This window comes from Pelobates fuscus, chromosome 6 (assembly GCF_036172605.1).
Source record: "Pelobates fuscus isolate aPelFus1 chromosome 6, aPelFus1.pri, whole genome shotgun sequence".
In the NCBI taxonomy this organism is placed as follows: domain Eukaryota; kingdom Metazoa; phylum Chordata; class Amphibia; order Anura; family Pelobatidae; genus Pelobates; species Pelobates fuscus.
This window is the reverse complement of record NC_086322.1, coordinates 147,547,927-147,574,737: the sequence shown is the minus strand read 5'-3', so window position 1 is coordinate 147,574,737 and position 26,811 is coordinate 147,547,927. Positions and strand designations below refer to the sequence as shown.

General features: G+C 39.0%; 1 protein-coding gene across 11 annotated transcripts in view; it reads right to left on the bottom strand.

Moving 5' to 3' along the window:
- Positions 1–26,811, bottom strand: part of BLTP1 (bridge-like lipid transfer protein family member 1) — a 261,114-nt gene that overhangs the window by 170,056 nt on the left and 64,247 nt on the right. For all 11 annotated transcript variants that reach the window (XM_063458398.1, XM_063458399.1, XM_063458403.1 and 8 more), the window contains exons 9-16: positions 15,985–16,064; positions 13,519–13,669; positions 12,387–12,543; positions 8,386–8,464; positions 6,545–6,636; positions 6,341–6,458; positions 2,288–2,443; positions 947–1,044 (exon numbers count right to left, since the gene is read on the bottom strand). In XM_063458398.1, the coding sequence (XP_063314468.1) occupies positions 947–1,044; positions 2,288–2,443; positions 6,341–6,458; positions 6,545–6,636; positions 8,386–8,464; positions 12,387–12,543; positions 13,519–13,669; positions 15,985–16,064 (931 nt within the window). The remainder of the gene's footprint in view (positions 1–946; positions 1,045–2,287; positions 2,444–6,340; positions 6,459–6,544; positions 6,637–8,385; positions 8,465–12,386; positions 12,544–13,518; positions 13,670–15,984; positions 16,065–26,811) is intronic.

Below are 26,811 nucleotides of genomic sequence, written 5' to 3'. Positions count from 1 at the left end.
GGCCCAGTACCTTCCAGTAGTGTATTGTATCTTGCAAACAAACCATATTCCTAACAAACCTCATTAGATACACAAGAACAGAATGTGATTAGTGCACTGCTAAAATATTAGTCTTAAACATAGAGCTGTGCATGACATCTGAATTCAATTCCATTGCATTAAGCATAGAGCAACATGTTTATGGATAGCTGTAGGCAACTGTCTCCTTCTAAGGTTAAAAAAAAAAAAAAAAAAAACATTTGCAATTCCACTGCTGTTATCATTGCACACGTGGTCACACAAAACAATGCTACTTGTGGTGGCGTTATACCTTCACTGCATAAGTTCTGTGTTGCCAGCCCCTTAGGTTTGAACATAATGTTATGAGGTTAATTAAAATGGGGAAAATTATACTGAGGAGATGATTAGTATGTGTACATTAGCCGCAGTACCTACATTAAATACACCACTGTCTTGTACTACCAGTGCATTAAAAGGGCACTTTAGGCAATATTACCATCTTATCGAATAAGTTCCCTGACACAGTGTTAAACTATTTTAAGCACTTAATGAGGATCCCTGGCTTCCCATAGCTCACTCCCTAGTGGAGGTGTGGCTAAAGCAGAAAATAAACACTTATGTCTAGACATAACAATTTATAGCAGCAATGGGTGCTGTGATAGGCTGAAAGTGGTCAGCTAACACTGACAAAATTCAGTCATCCACTGCAGCTCAAGCTAATGCTTGCTCCCTAGTCAGAGCAGCATAGTATGGATGAGCTGCTGGGAACTCTTGTATATTATTAAAACATTAAAAATAGTTTAACACTGAATGGAAGGATAAAGCCACAGGACTTTAGATACTGTAGCCACTTCAAAGAGATGAAGTAGTTTGAATGTGTGTTCTTTTAAATGAAATCTGAATATGCAATAGCTATGCCATCTAGTATAAGAACAATTCAACTTACCCGAAGAGAAAATCTTGTATTGCATGTAGTAGGTACAAAGTCAGTAAATGGGAGAGCAAAATCAATGTTTAATGTTTCTCCGCAGGCTGCAAGATACACTAAAGGAACATGAAAAGACAAAGTAAGTGGAAGAAGAAGAAACATAAATCCAAAATCGATTCAATGACATTTAGCATTCATAAAAATTATGGTGCAATAAAACAAAAATATATATATATATAACATTTAAAAAATGATATATATGGGGAAAAAATGGAAGTGTGGACTGAAACGTTGACAGATACACAATTTTTTTTGTTGGCTTATGTGAATAAAGCAACATTTAAAACTACTATTGTGCTTGGTATATGTGGTATTGATTCATAAGCTAAAATGGAAAAAAAGAAAAAACACTGACCAATTAAACTACCTTGTAGTTAGCACAGAGAATGGCAGATGCGAGAAAATATAAAAAACTGTAGCCATTTATTCCACTAAGTACTGCATGTAAAGCATTTAAAGTACTATGTGGCTCAGCCTTAGTGCAATAGAATGTGGCTTATTTAGTGCTCAGAAAATAGAAAAAAAAAAAAAAAAACAATGTGATGTAGTCTGGGGAGGCAGGAAATTACACCTACAGGAATATGTGCTAATTTCGGCATAAGCTGTAAATTGGATCTGCTTTGCTTCCCCACTAAAGAGAGTAAACCATAAGGTTTAATGCTGTTGCTAACCTGACCCCTTTTAACAGCTATGCATTAGATGAGGGATATGCAATTATCATTTGCACAAATTTCTGTAGATTTAGCACCAGTGGAACAAAAGAAGCCAATAGAGAAACAACCTTACAGATATTTTATTCATTCCATTATTAAAAAATTGAAATAAGAAATATTCCATTCCATTACGGTATTTTATGCAAAATTGCATCATATTTTGTTTAATTAAAACAGAAACCTAATAATCTCAATCCAAAGTACAAGTGAAACAATGTCTAGTTACATAAAAATTACATATATACCCCATCCATCACTCCTGCTAATCTTGGGCAGACTGGCACATGTATGTCCCTGTTGTACCCGAGATTAAAGTCCTCTGTTCATTAATAGAAATAACAGCATTAGTGACATCACCATCTATGTATTATGAAATTGGAACTCATAATTTGCCCTTAGTGTGCTGAATTTAATTTATATTTCATGTCAGGTACCATCAGAATTGTTCTTCTGTTCCCGATACAAGCACAATATTGTGTATAAATGTATTTGCCGTATTAAAGCGCTATGTATTTGATCATGTGCTGCAGAATGTGTAAGGGTTTCATACACAAAAATATAATACATCTACTGGTGGAGAACTCACCATTTTCCTGCTGCTTGGTTGAGCAATCTATCCAGTTGTGTTGGTTAGCTGCCCAGATCATTTCAAATTGATGAAACATTATCTTTAAATTCCAGGTATAAGGAACAAAAGAGAACAGATCGGGTGCACTGTCACTTGACCAATCCTGAATCAGATCTAAAATTAAGAATGTAGGGAGTTACTGCTTGAGAACATATTAAAGGAATAAAAAACATGCTATATTACAAAAAAAAAAAAAAAACACCATAAGCACTAACTTTTGAACTGCTAACTTCTAACCTATGTAAATGTCTAACATATGGTAGACATTTCAATGTGTACTGCTACTGCTTTAGAGTGCTGTCAACCACCATGACCACTTCTGCTTTAATAAGTGGTCAGCAAATACAGAGATATATTAACTTTGGTGCCTGGGGCTAGTTACACCTCCTCCACATGGTGACTTTGAAAGTCCAGGAACTATGCCTGATGTAAATTCTGTGCAAAATGAATTTGTGGTGTCAGTGCGCAAAGCAAGCAGGCAACAGATGTCATGAGCTTCTCCCTTGCAGGTTAAAGCCTTGCTCTATCCTCCCTCTACCCCAATCCATTTTAAATATTTGGATTCACTTTAAAAAAAAAAAAAAAAAAAAGGGAGCATGCCTGACACCTAAAAAGACAGGAAGCATAAATCGCTTAAAACCTTATGAGAAAAAGTCTTGTGTCAGCAGCAGACATGCATTTCCACAGCCTGCAATCTTACATGCCTGGATCGCTTTGCCCTGATGAGTTCTGCAGCCTAGCGTGACCAGCTGTCAGGTGACTGGGAGAAGTGGCTGATCTCCCGATGCACATCTTCCCCTGGAACAGCCAGTTAGTGGCGTTCGTGGTTACTTACATGGGACAGTGCTGCAGCATGATTTAACTATAGAGACATTACCACTCTTTTAATGTGTATTTTTTCTTCAATTTGAGTTAGTTTTCTTTTTATTATTCACTTTTGATTTACAGTTTTTGTTTTACTCCATCAGTGCTGTTTGTTTTAAAAAAAAACAAAAAAACAAACATTTTCTGTGGGGTTTTGGATTAGCTTTATTGCTTTATGTAGAGTTTGATTTAGTCACCCTACGACAGGATATATGGGTGGTCAAGCTTTTTAAAGGGGTGCCCTCGAAGGCACATCAGTATAGTTCAGAATATATGGTGTTTCTATTCCTTTTTAGCCATATCCCTAGCTACCTCTTAGCAATTTTTAATTGCACCAAATATAGCAGTTTAGCTTAAGTTATTTACTTTCCTGAGACAGATGCTTAGTAGGTCAATAGAATTTCTGCTTTTGTATATAGTTACATTTGGTTCTTTTCTTGTTTTCAGTACTCTGGATACATAGTAGCTATACTAAGCTGACATACTAGGCAGCTTTACGCAAATATTTATTTCTGTACTTTGTACTTAATAGCTATTCCAGATTAAGTCAATGATATAATTTCCAATCAGTGATCTATACTAGATTCAGTCTCTTACTGTAGTGACTTTTTAAAATGTTAAACTACTATTATTTTGACGGATTTATGAGATTTAAAATAAAAGTTACATTTTATATATGGGTTACTCCCTCTTTAAAAGGGTTTTTCCGGGGGCGGGGCCGGCCCGCCATGCTGACCGGTCGCATGCAGGAGAGGCTCTGGAGCAATCTGGCCTCTCAGGCTACTAACACAGCCCGGACACTCGCAAAGAGCCCAGGAGACCTGCCCACGGCTGTGGACGGGGTGGCGGACCCCGAGATCGGGAGCTTCAGGACCCCAGAAGGGGGTAAGAGGCTTTGGGGGCCGCGGCCTACTCGGGTGGGATGCGGGGTAGACGGCCGCTGCCCTGTCTCCCTTCCCGGACACCGCAAGCCGACATCTTGAGACGCCTGCCGGCCCCGTTTCCCCCCCCCCCTTGGACCGGGGGGGTCATCCCGGTCCCCACTACAAGGGGCCTGAGAGGTGTGGAGGATGGACAACGGAGCGCACCAGAGGCCTACCCCTTAAGATGGCGGCCCCGCTGAGACCGGCTCCACCAGCTCCTACGCGACGGGGCTCCAGAGAAGAGCAATCAAGCCGCTCACCGAAACGAACAACCACGCGGGGAAGACATCAGCGTGTTGGGAGCAGCAGATTTAGGCAGAAAATAAACAAGCGGCACGAGCAAAGCAAGGCCTGTCGACTAACAGCCCTGCAGCAGCCACACAGAGGCACCCCTGAAATGGCGGCAGAGGGCTCACATCAACTTCCCACCTCGGTGTCTGCTGTACCAACTCTAAGTCCCCAGAGACTCCCTTAGCATTCTGATCTGGCAACCCCGACTGCATCGACACAGGGCATGGGCTGACTCACGATACCAGGGGCCCGTAGCCCACTTTCCACGAGGACTTACGCCACTTCACAGCTGCTGTCACCGCTGAACATATCATCTGCTGCGGACTGCTCGAATTAAATAAGTTTTCTTTTTATGCCTAATGCTGACAACCTAGTACGCTCCACTCTGCCTGGTTGTACCTTACCTGCACACTTACCTTAGCTAAGCTTGCTACCCTATCGCTCCACAAAATGTCAGTAAGTAAATCTGCAGTTACACCTCATGTACCACAATGCTAACCTGACACATACGATTAACTCTAGACTACACTACTCTACTGATGGTTTGTACAAACAGTTAAACATACATCCCAATACTCGCTTAAGTAATCCTATGGAGATCCTGAACCACTACATAAACAAAATGTGCAAGTTAGATCTCACCTGAAATCTACATTATACAAAAAAAAAAAATGTGCTACATACTTAAATGCCTTCAAAATGTTACGCTATGTCTAATAATCACTTGTTTGTCACTGCTGTTGGGGCATTGACAGAATGTCTGTGAATCATATGCACGCAAAAATAAAGAATTAAAAAAAAAAAAAAAAAAAGGGTTTTTCCCCCCTTTTTTGGTTTAGTTTTTGTTTATGAGTGACATCTAGCAGAAGCACAATCGCAGTCCCATAAGCCCCCGCTCCTTTGGACCGGTGGGGGATATCCAGGTCTACGTTGGGAAAGTCTTCTGCCTTACCAGGGTAAATCACTGCTGCTCTGATGACCATGTGGTATGTACAAGATGGCCACCGCGCCAGAGCTTTTACATTACCATGCAGGCCCAAAGATGGATGGAAAACCTTCTATGCTCTAAGCTCGAAAGTTGGTGGAGTTGGGGCACTGCGGTCCAGGTCTTGCTCGACTGCATAAAGCCTACTACTAATGAAGTGCTCTGAGGGGGCGAAAGGTGAAAGTGTCCAGCACTAGAATGGGCTTTCGGCTGTGGCCTACCTGTGGCATGGGATGACTATTGATTGGTGACTTATACGGTTAATCCAAAGCAGTTATTTCTCCTTTCTTATTAATATCCAGTGGCACTATAGTTATTTTGTCTGAGCATGTTATATTACTAACATAAAATGTGCAGGTGTATAGTTCTTTAATAATATGTACCTACCACTGTAATCTCTTAGGATACCAACCTGCGGCCCCCCAGATGTTGCTGAACTACAACTCACATGATTCTTTCAATTAAACAGATAGCCAAGGAATCATGGGAGTTGTAGTTCAGCAACATCTGGGGGGCCGCAGGTTGGACAGCCCTGCCCTAAAGCAATATATATAGTAGCCTACTGTGCATTTGTTTAGCGACTAGTGTGCTATGATGAATGGTGTACTTAATTGGATCACAGATAGGTGTGGAAGGTCCTTGCCCGGCACAGGTTTTCAAGTAAGTTTCTAATTAATGTTATAGTGATTTATCAAGTAATAAAGTGGGGCCTATTAACTAGTGCCCAATATGGCACTATAAAGAAAATTAAGCAAAGATAGGAAAAGGAAAGGGTTAGAGCAACTCTTTAAATACTATGCAAACAAAGGTCAGCAAACGCCAATCCATGTGTTTATAGTATTTTACACCAAAATAGAAAACCTTGAACTTTCCACCAGACACTGAGCCCTTCTGTAAAATTGGGCTTCATTTAATGTGCTGAAATTTGGCTTCATTTCATTTGCTTACCCGTGAAGAAGTTCTTCTGTGCAAAGATAAAGTGATAGGTTGTCTTGTAAACCTCTAGTTCACATTGCCATGTTTGGGGCATATTCCAGATCCGAGGATAGCTGGCGTTTATATGAAACTAAAGGGAAAATATGCTGGTATTAATTATTAAAACAAATACAGTTTACAAAAATATGAAAAGTGAAGAGACACATGTAAACTCACAGCTATCATTTCTGCTTCTAGGAGAGTCCGGAACTGCATGCTTGTTGTAGTGTCAACATGTAACAGCTGACCCTTAATAGTTGGAGAATAGCCTAAAAGCGAAAAAAAAAAAAAAAAACACTATCAGATCCTAGATTTCTGGATATGAAAAGTAAATAGTAACAATGTCTGTTTCTTAATGGATTTTTAATGGGAAAATAATGCCACTCTGGAAACTTATAAAATGAGACAGAAAATAGTGTGGTTTGTGAATGTCTCTATATTTCATGATTCTTCTTTTAAACATAAGGTCCCAGTTAGGGTTAGGAATCTACTATTATGGCAGCTGCAGGCTATACATGGGGGAAATTACACTCCCAGTCAGTAACTGCTATTTGTGACAGAAGTCCTTAATTCAGTCCCTCTGCCTTCAGTGATGTGCCAGGAGAGAAGCTGGGGAGGAATAATTGCATGTTCTTTCTCCCAGCTTCTCTTTTAACACGAGGGACTGAATATTTTTATCAACAACTGCAAATAGCAAATGATGCCCTGGCATGTAACTCCCACTAATTATCGCACACATCACTCTCTTTTGATAATTGCCTATATATAAGAATTACTCTTCAAAACGTCCTAGAGACTTTTACTCCAGGTAAAAGTGTGTACTTTGGTGCCAAATAACTTTGATGGATTTGGACGGAGTAAGCATTTAACTGGATTTACTCTTGTCTTTTCCTTTAAAGTGGCACTTTAATATGTGGGATTTTTATTTTTTTTTTATCTCTATAAGACGACATGTTGGCTTGTATTGTGTGAGCCTGGAGTAGTTAAAGAATAAATACCTATCTTATTTTCCCCATTATTGGCTATGTCTTTTTTGATTGTTCAGCTTCTGGCAGCTTCACTAAAAATTGTCACTAATAAACTCTTACATACCAAGAGTTCAAAACAGGATCTACTAAAGATCTTAGAAATAGATAATCTTGCAGTTGCACAATAAGGTGCAATCATATTGATTCCTGTTCCCATCAGCCATTGTTACCAATGGCTGATTGGAAATGTCAGGATTTCTTGTTTGACTTTAACTTCGGCTTTGTTAAACTTTAAGGGACATGCATCACTTGACAATTATTTTTTAGACCAGTGACAATTTTTTTAGATCATCAAATACGTTTAAACAAATATACATACCACAATAAAGCAAAAAAAAAAAAAAAAAAAGTATGTAATACATGTTTATACACTTACTGCAAAATGTGGTAAGATTGCATAACTAGGCACACACCTAGGGAGTTTCTTCAGCTTTCCCTTTCCCCTCCCCACTCCCCAATCTACCCATCTCATTTTCAGAACAGTCCATTAGTGACAGAAGCGGGGCAAAATTGTGCCGTTATCAGACTCCCTCTCTTCGAATGTCTCAAGGTGAAGTGATCTTCCAAATGCACATGTGTATATCTGTCAGACATGCCCAATGCACTTTTACAGCTTTCCTATTGATAGGACACTGATTGGTTATATCAATATCCTCCTCCTCTCCCCCTGCCCCCAATTGTGTGTGGAAAGCATTAAAAAAAAAAAAAATTACCTGTTTGTTTTTTAGCCTGCAGAATGAGGCAATGGTATCATTCAAAGCTACAGGTTTTGAATGAGACAGCTGTCTCAAAATAATGCAAGTCTCTTTAAACAGCTACAGTAAGCTGTTTAAAGGGACCAGTCAGGTTATGCACAAAGCAGTAAGATAATTATATTCTATGGATAGTGATGTTTGCAAGCGAAATGCTGGCTTCCCATAAAAAATAGAAAACGTAATCATTCTCATCAAGTTATTAAAAAAAAATGCAATATTAGATAAACAATATTACCATTTTCCGAAACTGTCATAGGGATATTCACTTCCAAATAAGATCCTGCCCACACATTTACATGAACGGCATTTGTTTCCTGTCAGAAAAAAACAAACAAACAAACAAACAGACCCATTTTTTTATGTTATTGAATTGCACTCATGTTGAGGAGGGGATTAATATAAACAGGTAGAGGAGAAGTGGAAATAAACTAGCTTTTAGAAATAGGTTTTATAAGTATTAGTATCTAATACACACCAAAGTTCAGAGAGAATAATAAACTATCCTTGAGATGTTATGAATTTGCTTTCCTGACCCCTCAAGCAATATATGGGCTTTACACAAAAACAGGGAAAAGAGCCTAATTATAAGCACAAAATGGAACAGGAAGTAATCTCTATAACCTACTAATGAACAGGAAAGAACAAAACAAACAAATCCAAGCACTGCAAAATAATTGACAATATAAAACATAACTTTTACTTAATCAATTCGGTAATAATCAAATCTAGGTATCAATACCTTAAAGGGACACTATAGTCACCAGAACAACTACAGCTTATTGAATTTGTTCTGGTGAGTAGAATCATTACCTCCAGGCTTTTTGCTGTAAGCCCTGTCTTTTCAGAGAAAATGCAGTGTTTACATTACAGCCTAGTGATAACTTCACTGGCCACTCCTTAGATGGCTGTTAGAGATCCTTCCTGGGTCATGGCTGCCTTAAATGCATCCAAACATTCAGTATCTCCTCCCTCTGCATGCAGACACTGAACTTTACTCATAGAGATTAATTTCATCTCTATGAGGAGATGCTGATTGGCCACGGCTGTGTTTGAATCATGCTGGCTCTGCCCCTGATCTGCCTCCTTGTCAGTCTCAGCCAATCCTAGGGGAAGCACTGTGATTGGATCAGGCTACCACTTCTGATGATGTCAGCAGGCAGTGGGCAGGTCTAAAGGAAACGGGGACAATCTATGCAACTGCAGGCTTGAATTCAAATAAGATTTTACTTTATTTTTAGAGGCATGAGGGGCCCAGGGTGGCTAGTGTCAGGAATACATGTTTGTGTTCCTGACCCTATAGTGCTCCTTTAACTCAATCTAAGAAGAATCCTACGCAGTGCTTAAATCAACAAAAAATGTTTAAAGAGGTTTTTTCACTTTAAACTTATCTTTCTCCTATTGTTTACTCTTCTCTTCCTCTTTCAGAATCTATTCTCCTTTTCTTTATTTCTGATGTATACCTCTGTAAAACATGATGCAAGCTAGTGACTACTTTCTCTTACGTGTTTTTCCTACGCTTAATAATCTTGACAAAGGGTGGAGCTTAAGAGCTTTCTCAATTAATAAACGCTAACATCACATAACTACCCTTGCACCCTTATTTTATTTAACTATTTGCCCGCTGGCTACACATGCTGCCAGCAGGCAACTCATTTGTTTGGATTCAAAGCCTCCAGGCACCAATTTAATTAATTTAGTCCAATTAGGGCCTGAAATTAAAATCTGGACATTTTTATATTGCATTGACTTTTGTGAATTACCCCTTTTTTGTAATTTCACTCTCTCCGGTAATCGCACATATTTATGCCCTCTGGAACGTTGGCTAAGCAAGTACCAGTCAGTGCTATGAATAGTTATGTTTCTATCTGAGAAATACCCTTGGGCCAGCGGCGCACATACCGCAGTCGCAGGGTCACAGCTGCGACCGGGCCCGTCACTCTAGAGGGCCCGGCCACCCTGCAGACCCCTGCTACCGGGTGCCCACCGCCATGTGTTGCGGCCCTGGCCGCGCAGTATAATTGCCAGTGGCCGCACATGAAGGGGTCCATTGGGTGGCCCATGCTGTTAGGGCCACCCAATGGAAATGAAGATCATCATCAGAGTGGGCCCGGTAACAGCGCGACCGGGCCCCCTCTGATGATGTCAGCCGCTGGGAGGAAGTGACTGCCCTGGTCACTCCTCCCAGCAACCACCAGGAGCCGCGCGGGAGGAAGCCAGAGTGGGAACTCTGACTCCCATCAACCTGAGCCACTGGACCCCAGGGAAGTCACCCTCCTGCATCTAAAAGGTAGGTAATAGGAGGGTGACTAAACTATTTTGCATGTGTGTCTCTGTGTGTGTGTGTGTCTCTGTGTATGTGTATGTGTGTGTCTATGTATGTGTGTCTGTGTGTGTATGTATATATCTGTGTCTATATATGTGTGTGTATGTGTCTGTGTGTATTGTGTCTGTATGTATGTATGTATCTGTGAGGAAGAAAGAAGATTTTGTCTAAGGTAAAGACATTTTTTGTACTGTAAGAACTATAAGGATGTGGAATTCTCTGCCTGAAGAAGTGGTTTTATCAGAGTCCGTACAGATGTTCAAACAGCAACTAGACGCATACTTGCAAAAATTGAATATTCAAGTGTATAATTTTTCAATCTAGGGTAATAGCTTCTTGATCCAAGGATAAATCTGACTGCCATTCTGGGGTCAAGGAGGAATCTGTTTCCTAGTATGTTGTAAAAATTGGAAGTGATTCACACTGGGTTTTTTTGCTTTCTTTTGGATCAACAGCAAAAAACATATGAGAGGAAGGCTAAACTTGATGGACACAAGTCTCTTTTCAGCTATGTAACTGTGGTCTGTTATTACATTGTTTTTACTAGCACAAACACGGGTCAATTTACACACTGTGTAGGATTCTTATTTTCACTTGCAGTCCATTTAAACAAATTGTACCCTTCATACTAGCAAAATGATTGTAATAATATAGGTTTTGTTATTTCAAATGCATACATTTTTCCCTGCCCCATACTCCCTTTTCCTCTGGCCTATGTTCCCCCTGTTTCTCCTCTCACCCAGGCATATGCATGCATATATATTAGACAGACAGTGCAAATGACACTGACACACACACACACTGATACACATGCAGATACAGGCACACAGATACAAACACGGACACAAATGCAGATGCACAGACACAAACACTGACATAGAAACATATGCAGATGCACAGACACCAACCACAGACACATACATTTGCACAGACACACTGATACAAACTACAGACATACATGCAAATACACAAACACTGATTCACAGATACAAACACTGCCCCACACACACAGATACACACACATATGCAGACACACATATACAAACACTGACTCAAATTCAGATGCACAGACACATCTGTTGTGAATTAAGGGCTTGCTCTTCTCCTATCCCATACCTCCAGCATGGCTGGGAGGATATAACCATCTCTTACTTCCTTCCAGGCTCTACTTGTGGATAAGAAGAGGCCCATTCGGGCTGTAAAATTGCCGCAGAGCAATACCGGGGGCCCAGAAGACACATGCAGTTCCCAACCGGGGGCTAGAACCCCCATTACCAATTTCCTTTTTGCATACCCCTGCTGAAACTTAATTGTACCCCTAGTGGAATGTGTTCCACATTGGGAACCACTGACTTAATACCTTAAATGATTATCACGGAATTGATTAAATAAAAGTTAAGTTTACATTTTATTTTTTTTACATTTAATTTCAGTGTTAGACATTGGTTTGGACTGGTTTGTGGTAAAAGTCTGGCTCATCCAGCAACAGACAGTATATTAAAGCATGAGACCCTGTATTATTATTGATCTCTAGAGATTAAATAACGTTATCAGGAGGCCTGCACTATCCAGAAGCATAGTGGTAGGGCTAGCAGGCTGCCTAAGATGTCCACTTGATATGATATTAGATCATTATGTTATTATGATACAGAAAATCCACATATAAATATTCAAGATCTATAATTCATTTGAATCGAAATGCTAGAAAGTAATTAAATGCCTTCGATACCCTTGCAGAATGCTCCTGCTGGCAATGGCAATTAATTCACCTAGAAGTCATAGCCACTGTGATATTTCATTAAATGGTATTCTGGGTATGTTTCAGAAGATGATCCTAATGTTTTAACTACATGGGTTCACAACTATAACCAAAATTCTCAGGAAATATCTTCAGTCTTGTAAAGCATATTTACCCTGTTTTTGGTAAAAAGGAGGTCAATGGTCGCATTTGCAATTATGTTCATCCTTAATTCAAAGGCCTGAATTTGTCTCAGTTTTCCAGGCTGGGCAATTTCTGAAACTTTCATCATTTGATAATCCGGAGGAAAGAAGAATTTCCACAAACATTCTCTAAAAACAAATAGAATGGAAAAGGTCTTCAAGCCAAAACACAACTGTTTTGAAAGGAAAGAGATGGATGTGTGGAAATGGAAGAAATGGCTTTACATTATTACGTATACTGGTAGAAAGTAAAATAGCATTATATATTTTAGTAGACAAGTCTTTTCTGTCATATAGTCCAACAAGACGATAAATGTCACTGCCAAATGCTTCTAATTGCCCAACAGTCTGGGTGTAAATGCCACATATTTTATGATAAATCATATTGGGTCAAGTTACTAAAAGATGAAAATGACAAATTTATCAATGAGCAAACAAAGGCTAGATCTTGGTGTTTTGAATAACAGTCCAAAGTATTTTGATTTGTGTACTAAAAGTTAAATGAGCTTCAATAACAGTTCTTAAGCACATGTGGATAAATACACCGTAAAATGTCAGTTAGTTTGAATGGAAACTTTCACTTCCCTGGACTTCTAATAGCCTATTTTTTACTTATCCCTTTTGTGTATTAAACATGTCTTTATGAGGTATGTAAATAAAATAAATGTGGAAATCCACACATCTATCGGAGAACTGGGTATGTACATCTTGGCTCCCGGTCAATCATCATTATAAATGTTGTCTTTTTCTACCTTTGAAAAGTTACTAGAAGAGAAGAAACCAAAACAATGGTTTCTGCTCTCCTACTCATAAGCATGGTATGACCTTGCTGTGTCTGAACTGAACTGAATTAAGTCTATTGCTACATTTTTTAATATATGTTTTAAAAAAAGATGGAACATCAGATGGGGGAAAAAAAGTTCAGAGAAGTTAAAAATGATTTTAAATGTTTTCTTCAATGGTGTAATTTCCAAACAAGTAACCGTTTTACATGTAAAAGTAACTACTTTAAAAGCAATATACCCAAATTTTACCCCAAAATTCTCTATTCTTGCTACTAAAGTAAAATGTTTGGTTTCATCACTAGCCAGATGTTACACATACCTTTGCCGATCAGCCCAAGGTCCATAGTTGAAGTCTGTTCCTTTTCCACATACAATGTCTAAGCCCCAGCAAGGAGGTAGGTCTTGTAACTTTGCATCTTCTGAATTAGATTCTTCCTCAATATTTTCTCCTGGATCCTCTGGAACAAGCCCTGCCAAGCACATAACATAGAGCCAGAGCAAGATGAATCCTCAGATTATAGGGCTAATGGAAACTTAAAGCAAATATTGATATATTTTGTATTTACAGATTTTAAAACTAGAGAAACTGCTGATGCTCTATAAATGATTGATAATCATTGATTAATAATACATCTCCAGTAGTGTTTTCAGAAAGTGAAGTGGTCAATCAAACATCTGAATATAGTACAGAAGATAATATTGAAGGTACAGAGTTAAAGGGACACTCCAGGCACCTAGACCACTTCTGCCTATTGAAGTGGTCTGGGTGCCAAATCCCATCACCCTTAATCCTGCAAGTGTAATTAATGCACCCTTAATCCTGCAGGGTTAAGTCCTCCTCTAGTGGCTGTCTATCCATGTTCTTAAAACATGAAAAGTGTTTTAAACGACGCTGGACGTCCTCACGCTATGCATGAGGACCTCCAGTGTCGTCGGAATCCTCATATTGAATAATGCTTTCTTGTGGGGAGGTCTAATGTGCGCGTGATTGCCATTGTCGTGCATGCGCATTAGGTCTCCCCCGCCGGATGACGTCTGCAGGGGAGGAGCGTGGGCAAAGCCTGACCCAGCTCCGAGGGACATTGGCACTGGATTCAAGTAAGTCAGCAACATGGGATGGGGGGGTGGGAGGGAGGGGGCACTGCAGGGTCCTGCAGTGCCAGGAAAGCAGATTTGTTTTCCTGGCACTGGAGAGTCCCTTTAAATAGCAAAGCTTTATTCCTTATAAATGTATATAGAGGGACACTACATGCACCACAATCGCCACAGCTTAATATAGTGGTTCTGGCGATTAGAGTCTGCCCCTGCAGGCTGAGGAGTGTACACTCGACTACTGCCTAAGGCCATCTCTAGTGGATGTCACTCTGACAGCCACTAGAGGAACTTCCAGGGTTCAGTCCTGCAAAAATTGAAAGACGACCATTCAGCATCTCCATGCTTTAAATGGAGATGCGGACACTAACCATAGAGATGAGATGAATCAACGCAACTCTATGATGAGATGTCGATTTGCCAGATATGCACATTAGCCTCCCAAAATTCCCTGTGTGAGTTTCAATTTCTTTAATATAGTGCAAAACTGATCCCTAAAAAACTAAGTTACTGACAGATCATGCAATTTAGGGGGCCAACCACAAAAGCATGGTGACAGCACATAAGCTGCAGATATCATATGTGTTTTAACATCGTTCAATAGTGAGATAAATGCAAATGTATACCACTCTAGAACACTGTGTAGGCAATTGGCTTGTGATGGCCATGTTAATATCAACATGCTGTGAACAATAGAAGTAGAGGACTTAGCAGTAGAGGACTTAGCTCAATGTTTTGAAAAACAAAATTTCACAATATTTCACATAATATGTTTGAAGAATTTTGCACAGTATAGTATGACCACCAAATCAAGCAACCAATTGACTGCTCTTTTACCAATGTGATTATATGTGACAGAGTAACATCAAAGCAAATTGCACATATCTAGCATAAGTGGTTCTGGGGAAGAAGACGACATTTGAATATTGTTGGTTGCAAAAATATAAAAACTTGCCAGACCATGTGACATATGACCTTTGTTTTGCAACCATAGGTCTCTATCATTGCACCAGGTTTCATGAGTTTTCAAATAGCAGTTTTGGTATATGGGCATTTTCAAAAAATAATATTATAATAATAAAAATAATAATCTGAGCAAAAACAATAGGATGTCCAGCAACACTGTCAACACCATTGACGAAAAAAACAAAACACTTCATTAGGATGTAGTGGTTATGGTGCTTAGAGTGTCACTTGAATCTCTACACTCAGCATGGCACCCATTGCATCTTGTATATCCACAAACTATTTTGGGTTGTTCTGGATATACTCATTCCTATGTTGTGAAGCAAAACCATGTTTCCCCAAACATTGTACTATACAGATAAACATTTGGTATAATTATTTCGTTGCTGGAATGTAAAAAATGTCATGCTTTCCAACATTATTTCTTCAGTACCCCTCCCCATTGCATGGTTAAAAACCAGAATACACTTTTAATTATTTTTATTTTTTTTTTAAAAGGAAAAAAAAAAAAAAGAGAAAGAAGACAGCAGCTGATGAGTTTCTGAAAAGGTGAAAAGGAACAAACTTAGAAGAAAAACTGTCAGGATAATGTTCATCATGCACATCAGAGGAACACATTTGATGAGCTATATAAAATTAAAACACCACAGTCCACCATGAAAAGAATTAATCATGCTGCCAATTAATTACATCCACAAGCTTTTTTCATCCTCCAGAAGTGGATTACCTGGTTCATCCATGTAGTAGTAGATGTCAACATCATTAGATTGCATAACCACGAAACCTTCTCCCATGAGCCTAGGAGGTCTAACAGAAGAAAAAAAAAAAAAGATTGATTGACATTTCTTCAACATTACAAATAACATAATTGTGAAAATCACAATGATAATATTTTAACAGCTTTTCTTCAGTGAAATACTTATATTACATGCTCAAATACAATTTGATTTTTATTGGAAAGCGTATGGATGATGTTGGATCTTGGGGTTTTAAGATTATATCTGTTGGACAGAAAAGGCCGTGCACATTTAATTCACCCTAATAATGTCTATATTTTTACTTATATTGAGCATGTTAAAATTGCTAAATATACCTTGCAATGGTTGAAAAAAGAAACTCAACAGATAAAAAAAGTTATATAGCATTGCAGTGTGGGCATAGTAGATAAATTCCCAAAAAGAGACAATAGAGGTTATGAAAAAAATATAGCAGAGATAAGTTAAAGTATTACCATTATCAGGCAAGACAGTGTATAGAAAAAAATATTACAAAATCACATTAAGGATAAGAGAAAACGTTTTACATAAAGAGGGATTTCTTGGTTGGTGTATGTCTGGTTTGTAGGAGTACAAACAGCAAAATAAGATATGTCACAAATTTCCAACATCGGCACATAAAAAATACAAAATCAGGGATTTGTTAACTTGCCTCTCCAAGAATGTAGCGTACACTCTTTCATGCACTTGCAACTTATATTATATGGGTACAATAAAATGTCCCCGACACACGAGAATTAAGGAACACATTAGAAATATAAAAAAAAAGGTTATGAAAGACAATGTGTCTCTTATTATTATTATTGGTATTTATATAGCTATAGGTATTTATAACTAATTCCACAGCGCTTTACAATATTATGAAAGGGGGGGGGGGGGACATTTACAATAAATTAGACAATTAAACAGTGACACAGGAACAATAGGTAGATGAGGGTCCTGCTCAAACGAGCTTACAGTCTAGAGGTACAAATACACAACAAGGCAGCAAGGGTGACCGTCACCAAACAAGGTAGAACAGTATCAGAACTGGAGGTGAGAGTGAAGTGTGGCTTTTTAGGAGAGCAAGAGACAGATATGGATAGGTATGGATAAGTTACTCTGGGAGTCCATAAGCATTTCTGAACAGATGTGTTTTGAGGGACTTTTTAAACAATTGACTTAGACACTGCGGCTGGAAACTAAGTCCCGTTCGGCAGTTTGAATGTACTGCTATACTGAGCCAATTGCACGAATGGTGCCCCGTTCGTGCATTCGAATGGGACTTAGTCATTTCTTCTGCCTGAAATAGACCGACCGCACAGCCCAAATCTATGGAACTGTTTTGGGCATGAAAATGTGCTTGCAGTCGGTCAAAAAGGGACTTCCATCTAACTTTTTCACCACTTAACCGATTCAAGTGAATTTTGGATATGTTTGTCCGCAAGTTATGCTGGTTGTAAAAATATAGGTTTTATTCATATTGCATGTAAAATCACAATGTTATAAAAATTGTATAAAAATATGTTTTAGCTTGGAGATAATCAACGGAAGGTACTCGGTCGGAGTACGGGGAGTTTGCGAGATGGCTTTCTTAGGATGGGTATGACAGTAGCATGTTTAACCCCTTAAGGACACATGACATGTCTGACATGTCATAATTCCCTTTTATTCCAGAAGTTTGGTCCTTAAGGGGTTAAGGGGAGAGGGACAACACCAGATGAAAGAGCAGCTTAGAATGTGTGTTAAGGATGGTACAAGACAAGGGGAGAGAGATCTGACAAGGTGGGAAGGTACTGAATCAAGCGGACAGGTGGTGGGACGAGAGGAGAGGAGAAGCACAGCCACCTCTTGTTCTGTAGCCGGGGAGAAGGTCTGTAGGAAAGGGAACATACGGTTCAGGTGTGGTTGCAAAGGAGAATGCTTTCCTTAGCTGTTCAATCTCGTTGGTAAAGTAGCATGCAAGGTTATCGGTTAAAAGGTTAGTTGGGAGGGTGGCTTGAGGTGGGCGAAAGTGAGAGATGAAGGTATTAAAGAGACGCCTGGGTTTGCGTGAGCATGAACTAACGAGGAAAGAACAGTAGGATTGTTTAACAAGTGTGAGGGCTGTGCTGTATGAAAACAATATGAATTTATAATGTAGGAAGTCTGACAAGGTGCGGAACTTCCTCCAACAGCGTTCAGCTGAAAGTGATCATCTCTGCAGGTAGTGGGTTGACTTAGTGTGCCAAGGTTGGAGGCACGTCTTCTTTGAGGTGCATGTTTGGAGCGGGGCTGCAGCATCCAGGGCAGAGGTGAGCATCTATGGCAGCATTAGATGAGGAGATAACCAGAAACAGACAGGAGAAGATAGGGATAGATGAGAGTTTGGAATGGAGATCAGCTGAGAGCTGCTGGAAGTCAAGAGAATTCAGGTCCCTTTTGAGTTGAGGAGGGTTAGAGTGAGGCTGTTGGGTGAACGGTTTCTCAAGGACAAGAGGTTGTGTGATCTGTGGAGCTTAGAGACAGTGCATGCATTAGAAAAAATAAGATTGAGGGTATTGCCATCTACATGTGTGGGTGAATTAACTCACTGTGATAGCCCAAGAGAGGAGGCAATAGAGAGGAGTTTGAAAGCTACTGAGGTCAAAGGTGGGTTAATGGGAATGTTGAAATCCCAGAGAATTAGGAAAGGGATTTATCTTGAAAGGAAATAGGAAAGCCAAACAGAAAAATGGTCAAGGAACAGACAAGGGTAACCAGGGGGAGATAGAGAACAGCTAGATGGGTTTGAACAGACAAATTTAGTGAATTTCAACAGTTGAGAAAGATAGGGAATGTGGAGTGGGCAGAGGTTTAAAAGAGCAGTGGGGTAAAAGCAGAAATCCTACACAGCCACCGTTATGGTCTCTTCATTTTAATTTGCATCACACAAAAGGCTTCAGGAGCGGCTTACATCGAGCCTCCTGGCAGGAAGGGAGGAGGGCGCCAGGCAGGGCAGGAGGGTTAACCTTTCTTTTTGTATTTGCATGGTTTCCCTCTCTCTAGGCCATCACCCCATTTTTTTTGCCTTCCCTCCCGTACATTCCTCTCTCCATCATCCATTGCAATAGTGTGAAGTCAACGCTGAACTAACAATGACATAACCTGCAATTATTCACCTTATATCTCATTTTCCTCATGTTTATTATGTGTACAACACATACGTGAAATTTGGTGATTGTTGGTTTTTTCCTTGTAAGTTCTTACTGAAATTCATGCTTACATTGGATATTTTTTTTTATTTTTTTATTATGCTGTACTGTCAAACATCACCAATAAACTTTAAATTATACATAAATTTAAAAAAAAATTAAAAAAAGGAATACAAGTGGTCCTCGTCTTGCGACCTACGTGTTTTACGACGGCTCGCACTTACGACCAGCTCTCTCGTGGGGTGGCAAGTGTGATCCGTCGTGTGAATTAGAGGGATTCCCTGATCTGCTGTGTTTGTCTATGTTCAGGGACATTTTCCCGAACATTGACGAACGCAACAGAGCAGGGAATCCCTCTAATCTATGTTCGAGTAAATTTCACCGAGCATAGATTAGAGGGATTCCTTGCTCTTGTGCGTTCGTCTAAATTTCCCCGAACATAGACTAGCGCACCAGAGCAGGGAATCCCTTCACTCCTTACTTGTCCTACAACAGGGAAGTAGGAACAGAGCACGGTCGGTAAGTGAGGAGTACCTGTAGATAAATGAAAACAAAACTCCACTTTTTAGCAGACACTGTTGGAGACAGTGGAAACTTCTAATTACATTAACCAGGAAATAAATTGCACCACAATAGCGATCCACAAGAATTAAAATGTTGTGCCATACCATAGTTATACCAATTAAGCAGGAGGAGACATTATTAAAAATTTGGGACAGGCAGAGATGAAGGTGATTACTTATTTTAATACACTGAGCCCCTAAGTCTCAATGTTGATTTTAATATTTGTTAATATTTAAATAGCTTTTTAAATAATAGATTTTATAACTAGATACTTCATATTTATGACATTTTATATATTCACTTCATCTTCACTGTCCATTTTCTTTCTATATATGATTTTTTTAAAATATTTTTTTGAAAATATTTTTTTTAGTGTTTCATCATACACAGTTATTTATCAGGATGCAACTTATGACTTCTTCAGTCTCAATATTATTCAACACCCTAAACAGAATCCCTCACAACAGAACAAAAATGCAAACCGGGTGTGGTCTCAAGCACACCTGATGAAACTAAGTAAGGACTTCATTAGGTGCCCCAGATGTGCTTGAGCTGGAACACGTGAAATACCTGAACTGGCAAGGGATTCTTGAGTGTCACGGTTGACTGCATGTTAGAAATATTGCCAAGTCAGAAGAATGGTCTACAAAGTTAAGAGAAGAGATCATTGCACTTCACAAACAAGGTACAAAAAGATAGTGAATGCACTAAATGTTTCTAGAGACACACTTGGAAGCATAGTTTGCAAGTTCAAAGTTGAAGGAACAGTGGTCACACTATCTGGACGGGGCAGTAAAAGGAAGCTATCAAAGGCTGCAACCAGATTTCTGAAAAGGCAGATTGTGAAAAAACCTTGAATGACTGCAAACAAACTGCAGCAAGAATTGGTGGCAACTGGCACTGAGGTTTCAGTGAGCACAGTAAGGTGCATACTGAACGCATAAGGTTTCCATGCCAGAACTCAAGACGTATACCACTACTGACCCAAAATCACAAGAAAAGTCGGCTCCAATTTTCTCAAAATCCTATAAAAGGGCCACAGAAATTCGGGGATTCTGTTTTGTGGAGCGATGAAACAAAAATTATCCAGTGATCAGCAGTATATCTGGAGGAAGATGAATGAAGCATACAAGCATTAAATTAATACTCCGCCTACAGTTAAGAAAGGTGGTAGCTCGGTGATGCTCTGGGGCTGCTTCGCATCCTCTGGCACTTGAAACCTGCAGCGCATGAAAGCAAGATGTATTCACTGAAGTATCAGGAAATCCTAGGAAAAAACATAATGTCGCCTGTGAGGAAACTGAATCGTGAGCGTCACTGGACCTTCCAACAAAAAATAATCTCAAACTTATGGAAAATTCGACAGTTGTCATAACTGTCCCCTGACTTGAACCCCATAGAAAATCTCTGGTGAAATTTGAAGAAGGCAGTTGCAGTACACAAACCCAAGAATAACATGAACTGAAGGCCATTGTTCATGAGCTAAGATTCATCAGGAATGCTGCCAGAAGCTGGTGTCTGGCTATGCAACTTGTTTGTAGCATGTAATAACAGAAAAAGGGTGCTCTACTATGTACTAAAGTAGATTGCCATGAAGGGGTTGAATAGTTTGAGACTGGTGAAATCATTATAAGTTGCATCTTTAGTTGAATTTGGAGAAACCACTTGAAGCATTCTTTGTGCTGAGCTATTTCAATTGTCTTTGTTTGATTTGTTCATTGCAAACAGCTGGAAGTCTGTAAATTTTGACAGTAAACCTGATTTTCAATAGGGGTTGAATAATTCTTATTAACTGTATATGATGAACGAATATTACGCGCAATAAGCACTAAGGACTCCGTAGTTCTGGAGGTAGAAATTCGCAGGAGTAAATGGGTGCATTCGGTTTGACGAATGATTCTGAATTGTGGAAATGCCGTGTCAGGGAGACGTTTCCAATGCGTCAGTTCCGTTTCGGTGAAACTCTCGATTGGAGAGTTCTTTGCACAAGAACAAATCAATTAAGATCGGAACGTTGTGCACCGCCATTAACATTAAACACCCCACCTCGCCCCCTGGAAAACTAGCATTCATTGGTTTATGATGACGACACATCCCCTTAACCCCTTAAGGACACACGACGTGTGTGACATGTCATGATTCCCTTTTATTCCAGAAGCTTGGTCCTTAAGGGGTTAAAAGGGGCAACCAGAGAAGATAGAAATACAGTTTTTACTTTATTTTGGTTGTTTTTCATTTTTAACTAACAAAAATGTATGCATTTACTTACATCTCAAGTGACTCCTTGGGTTGGAACCAAAGGGGACTTTGCCATTTACTTGGGCTATTTGATATAAAAACAGCAACTAATCTGTTAAATTAGGGCATGGGTCCTCATACTCCGGCCCCCCAGATGTTGCTGAACTATAACCCCCATGATTGATTCTTTGAATTCTTTGAATCAGCAACATCTGGGGGTCCGGAGTTTGAGGACCCATGCATTAGGGCATACACCCGTCTACAAAATCGGTATTATATACCCGAAAGCCCATTTCTACCTGGGGACTTTCCACTATGTTGCCTTTTTAATTGAATACCAATGCTCAATACTGTTGCTTAATGCAGTTTTTAATTTCTATTTATTTTTCTTTTTTATATTAGTATACTGGCTCAGGCTCCATAAGCTCACCACGTAATTGCCATAACACGCTCATTAGGAACCACTGACCCTAGTGCAATCACACTGTAGCTACAGTAATGGCCTCACATCCACCCCTGTCCCTCCTAGTCAGCCTCCATATTAATGGATAGTGATTTTACCATGAGAGGTGATTCCTTCCTCTCACCCTTCAGAGACTTAGGATCTGGATACGTACTTATATTACATTACTGGTGCCCAGGGGGAATATGTGATAGCCAGCTCTGTCTTTCACTTCATTATTTGTATTATCTTAATTTTATTTTTATTTTTCACTTCTCAGATATTACTCTGTTGGTTTTCTTTTTTTTGCACTACATATAAAAAAACACAAATAAAAACTTAATTCCACATGTTTTTCTCCTATTGATGATGTATTTGATGGTTTTATATGTCAGTGTTCATAACTTAATATCTTATACTTGTAAAACACCAATGAGGAATGAAACAAAGAATAAAAAAAAGACTGGCTCCAAGTTTGTAGACAGACAAACTTGAAGCCAGTCTTATTGGCTCCAAGTAAAGGTAAGCATATTAAGAATATTTTGGTTTTATTTCACGTGCTCTGCACAATACTTCTCTCCTTTTCTTCTGTCTGTTTTAATGCACTGTACTGAAAGAAATTGGGTGATCAATAGAAGAGGTACTGTTGCCAACAAAAAGGCATTGAAGATTTTACATTCAAAACCATACCGTACAAGATGCTCTATACAGTGTTAGCATATACTATATCTACGTTTCAGGGGGGAGAATCTATTCTTAATCATGGTTTAAATATAAAATTAAAGTTTTCAGATCTAGCCATAGTGAATGCAAAACAGGGTATATGCCATGAGCAATTTTATATAACATCTACAGTTCATACAGAGCTCATTTCCCATGCAATTAGATATGTTGGACAACAGAAATAGATGGATAGAGTCTCTATGGAGGAGCTCCAGCATTATTTACAACGCCTTCTCATATCCATTATTCCACCAAATCAACCCAAGAAGATACTTTTTGACAAGGCTTTACTGTGTTTATAAATCTTTCTTAGCTCCATTTTATTGCTACACAGGATGTTATAGTCTGCTGTCAAACATCACTGGACAAATACCTTGTTATGGTGGCACACTAAGGCATATGGCATGGACCGCTGAGAGAACTCTGTTACTGAAGATGGAGCGACCTTTAAAATTGCATCTCAGTTAGAGGCACTGGCCTTCCATGCTGCATTAGGCCTTTCAACACAGTTGCTGGAGGCCAAAGGCTCTACCTCTGCACACTCATGGGACTCTAGTAGTTTCCTTCGTTTAACAAGAAGAGAACTCAAGCTTATAAAGATGACCTACACCTGTATTGTGTGCCATTTTCTTTGTGTTGAGCTCTAACCTACTGCTTTTTTGATCTCTTCTCATTATATACCACCGTTTATAATACAGTTTTTAATTATAGCACTAACCTACATACTCCAAGTTGCCTTATAGTCTCAGTCCACCCCACCCACTAGGTTACGGTATTTCCCGCAGTTGACCCTAATTATTAAAAAAGCTCATTTTGCTTTTTCTTGTTCACTGTGTTGATAGTGTTATTCATCTTGTATTTTTTTGTCAATACAAAAATTGGGTATGGAGGACTGCATTACTAAATGCCTCTAAATACGGCTTGTCGTGCATTATACAATTTTCACTGTGATTACTTGTATGACCCAAAAATCTAATGAAAAAATGTTCTAAAATAATCCCTCAATGTTTGACAAATTTGTTAATATGAAACATATTTTACTTGATTACATGGGGCATTGCTAGGTTTTAGAGGCATCTGGGGCTTCAGCCCATGGGAAAACCCAATGACCCCCCTACACTAACAGACATGTAGGTATATGTTATGACATGTCTCTTTCACTCTACACATGAACAGTGTTCTGCTAATGCTTTCCAGGAGCTCATTGAATACATAATCGGAAACAAGTACATGCTGCAATTCCAGGTATTTAACATAGTCCTACCATGCTACCCAACTAATAGATGGGTATGCAGCAAATTTCTGTTCTCCAGTAGACACTTCTGACAGTTCCCCCTAAGTAGCCTGGCAAAGCTCTCCGCTACTGATCCTTCTCTTTATAACAGGTGTCTGCTTTGATAAGCAGCTGCCGGAGGTAAAATTAAAAATAAACACTAATATCCACCTGCCGCTCCCACCACATTCAAGGCATCATCCCCCCACCAGCAATGCCCATGCAAGTTATTTGCTATAGTAAAGTGCGGGCATGCAGCTTTTGTGTCCATGAGTCCATATCAACAATAGATTTCCTGCTATAGAATAAATTAAATTTTGCTGCCTCTTTGTCAAAATAGAAGCTGTATAATTTAATTGAATCAAATCATAGAGTAGTACTAAACAATAAAGCTATGGCAACAATTATCTTCTGGAATACATAATTGAAATGAGCCATGTGCATCATTAATATCATTAAAATAATAGTTTCCTCTGCTCTTTCAGACCAAAAAAAAATAAAAATAAAAAAACACGAAAATCATACGCCGTTTTACTCCAAAAATTGTATGTCTCATTTATAAGGACTACAGGAAAGAAGGCAAGTGTCTTAGGAGACATTTTACAGATAACCTCAATTCTACACAGCTTTATTAAGACCTAATTTCTATGTCCTAAATTTCAGCTTTGTCATTTGTGCCTGGGTGCTTTTAGTATAATACCTAGGGAAATAGAGGTTTCACACAACAGGGGGGTAAGGTCTATGCACTGCAACATTAAAATATTTGTGTTTTAGAACTCTAATTTGATTTACAAAGGAGAAGAAACACAAATTACAGGTTAGCAATGCATTAAATACATATTTTGTATTATTCAATTAAAATAGAAGTTAAAGAGAAAAAAGTGTATTTGTTGTTGCTTTGTGTGCATTTAAAGCTTTAAGTGGCCATAAATGTATTTAAAAACATTTTGCACATAACTGGTAGGCAAATTGTAAATAAACAAAGTAAAAAAATCAGCAGTAAAAATACAGAGATGTGAAATTGTTCTGTATTTTGATAAACTCTTAAGGACAAGTGCTACAACATGCCATCATCCCAATCTTGTCCCTGTATACCATAGTCAGAATTGAATGTTCCGCATATTTAGCATTGGCAGCTTTATACAGGCCAGCTTTGAGAATGGGGAGTCATCGATTGGCTGAGAGTGTCAGCTGACCGCTCTCAGCCACTCAGTGGTGCTCCTTCCCGGTAGCACTCTGCATTTCCTGAATCTGAAAATTCAGAAGCCATAAAGGGGGAGTGTGCATTGCTGTTGGCAACTTTAGGATTAAACCGTTTGTAAATGGTTAAACTCCTTGAGGCAAGAGTGCCTCCAGGCACCATAACTTAATTTAGATTAAGTTGTTTTGGTGCCTGGATTGTTCATTCAAGGACAAAGGCAATTGCTCAAATTCTGATCAAAACAAAACCTAGAATTTAAACCTTATGTCTGTTTAGCCATAATTCTCACCTCTTTCATATTAAGTGCACCCACAGTTATTACATATCATTTTGTTCAGGAGAAACATGGCTTTTATTTCAAATAAAATATTTATATATGAAACATAATTTAATATGAATAAAATCTAAACATTTTAGAAAAAATAAGAAAAAGTTGCATGGCATTTGAACTGGGAATGTCATATTACGGTTAGCTTTTACTGCCATTAAATACACATACTTGTGTTCAGCAATGTCTCATGAGCACGAAAGTACCCGTCTATGTAAAGGTTTTATGAGGTTATGGAAAGTTACAGGGTCAAATATAGCATTTTCCCCTTTTCAACTTTAGAACATTAAAATTTGCCAGATTGGTTTGCTGGGCCTATGTTGCCTTTAAGACCATATGACCGTTCAGAAATGAAAATTACCCCAATCATGGCATACCATTTGGAAAAGTAGACAAACCAGGGTATTCAATATGGTATATGCCCAGATTTTTTTAATAGCCACTTAGTTACAAACCCTGGCCAGTCAGTGTTCAGATTTTTTCTTCCCCACTGATGATCATTATAAGTTTTATAGTTTTAAAACACTAATTTGTACAGGTTTTATGGGGTTTTGGAAAGCTTGAAGGTAAAATAAAGGACTTGAAAATTAAATCCTCTGGAATTTCTGCCTGGGTTGTCAGGCAAGTTCCTCAAATTATAATTAATAAAATCAACTAATTAGGTAAAAATAATAGATAAATATATATTGCAAAATCTCATGTCCCGGAAGGCTGCATGAGATTGGAATGTCCCGGATAGGCTGGTCAAGAAGACCAGGTTGTCAGGCAGTCCCCCTGATCAGGCTCGCTGCAGTAGTTAAGTATACTGCATTGGGGTGGGTACCGATCAGCAGGGCGTACCATGCCGTCCTGCGGCG